The following is a 1,920-nucleotide window of genomic DNA, read 5'->3' on the forward strand; positions in this document are numbered from 1 at the left end:
ATGTCGGAATTACCATCCTCCCCACCTTCGGATCCGGTAGATGCGATCGCATACTACAAATTGCAGTACGAGCAATTGGAGAATGAATTGACGGAATTCCAGGCGAGTTCGCAGGAGTTGGAAGCAGAGTTAGAGAAGGATGTCGAAGCTGCGGAAAGAAGGGAAAGGTTATTGCAGGAAAAGGTAGAGAGTTTGGGATTCGAAGTGGAAGAATGGAAGGTATGTCATCGTGAAGAGGTGCATGTGGTAGATCGGCAGAGTAGTTGGCTAACCAGAATTTATTTGTAGAAGAAATATAAACAATCCAAGAATGAAGCGAATGCCGCGCAGACTACTCTACAGAAGGAGATCACTTCTCTGCGCGATGCGAATCGAACCATGCAACTCCAACTTCGAGACATTGAAGTTCAACATGACGATATCGAGCGGCAAGCGCGAAATACCTTCTCATCCTTGGAAGATATGGAATCAAAATTTAATATGTCTATTGAACGAGGGGTGATGATGGAAGAAGAAATCAAGATTGGCGAAAAGGAAAGAGAACAACTCCGGATCGAGACACAACGTTTGAGAGATGAGTTGTCGGACCTGAAAGTTGAGGCAGATATCATGCAAGACAAGCTACGAAAACGACAATTTCCATCAATCACAACGGATTATACTGCGCCAAGTACTCCCTCGTTTGAGCCCTTTGGAACATCTCCTAGATCCACAGCTTCTTCTCCAATCATCAACACTCCACCAGATACCAAATCTATCTCAACGACAGATACCATTTCCGAAACCCCTACCCCTCCATCTCCGCCCATGTCAGAAGCATCGGCGACTGCAAGACACGGACTGACCACATCGATGAACCCACCCCAAAGCAATCTAAAACTACCAGCTGCGAATGCAAGCTCGACGTCTAAACAAGGCCTATCTCGTTACGTGTCTGGCACAGTTCGTAGTTCACGAGGCACCACACCGAACGGCAATTCGAAAGCAAGAAGTGCGACACCAGCGGTGATTCGCCAGACAAGACAAAAAGCACCACCTACACGCGGTTTGCCGAACTCAACCTCCCTAAGTCATATCAGAAGTTTGACGGCGCAAATGCAAAGATTAGAACAAAGAGTGCAGTCTGCGAGATCAAAACTACCCGCGCCGGTCACTACTCCACCTCATACTATACCGAGAACAATATCAGCTATGGGTCAAAATTACTTGCCACCAAGTGGTACAATAAGAGGTAGGAAGAGAACTACGGGTAGTACTGCAAGCGCGAGCACTACATCATCTATGACTGGAGATGAACCTTCAGTAAAGCACCTCCCTCGAGTCTCTGTATCCGGAATCAGCAGGCTTTCTTTTGGACCAGTTGCAAATAGAGATGGGAACGATAGCAGTCAACATAGTAGTAGACCACCCAGTCGACCAGGTAGTCGTGCCAGTGGATCACTCTATGAACGCCCACCAAGTCGATCGACTCTCAGTCGCCCAGGCGCTAAGACGCCAGTATCATCTTACGCACAGTCGCAAATTGTGGATTCGAGAAGGGCGAAGAGTAGTATGGGTGGAAACTACGGGGATAGGCACGGAGATGGAAGACCTCATACGCACTCACAGAGCGTCTCATATATTGGCTACGGCGTGGACGAGAATCGGGAATCTACCTACACGACACCAGTTCGTAGGGGAACTGTGCATGAGAGTTCGGGTGGCACACCACTATCTTCACTTCCTCGAAGGAAAAGCGGTGGACAATCATTATCGATGTCGGGCCTACCTATGCCTAGGAGAACAAGCACAAGTCAAGGATTTCGTGAGGAGGATGAAAGGATGATTATTAATCCTAGACAACCAGCGGGACTCAATAGAACTCCCACGGCACCAACAGGAAGACAAAGGAAATTGAGTGGAGTAGGAGAATGTTATTAA

At 47.8% G+C, this 1,920-nt stretch overlaps 1 protein-coding gene across 1 annotated transcript; it reads left to right on the forward strand.

Moving 5' to 3' along the window:
• On the forward strand, nucleotides 1-1,920 carry EAE98_006184 (uncharacterized protein; the record flags this gene model as incomplete). Its single annotated transcript, XM_038953806.1, has 2 exons — nucleotides 1-219; nucleotides 289-1,920. 2 exons carry the CDS (start codon nucleotides 1-3, stop codon nucleotides 1,918-1,920), a joined length of 1,851 nt encoding a protein of 616 aa, XP_038809596.1.

The sequence above is a fragment of the Botrytis deweyae genome, assembly GCF_014898535.1.
Source record: "Botrytis deweyae strain B1 chromosome Unknown BDEW_013, whole genome shotgun sequence".
NCBI classification, from domain to species: domain Eukaryota; kingdom Fungi; phylum Ascomycota; class Leotiomycetes; order Helotiales; family Sclerotiniaceae; genus Botrytis; species Botrytis deweyae.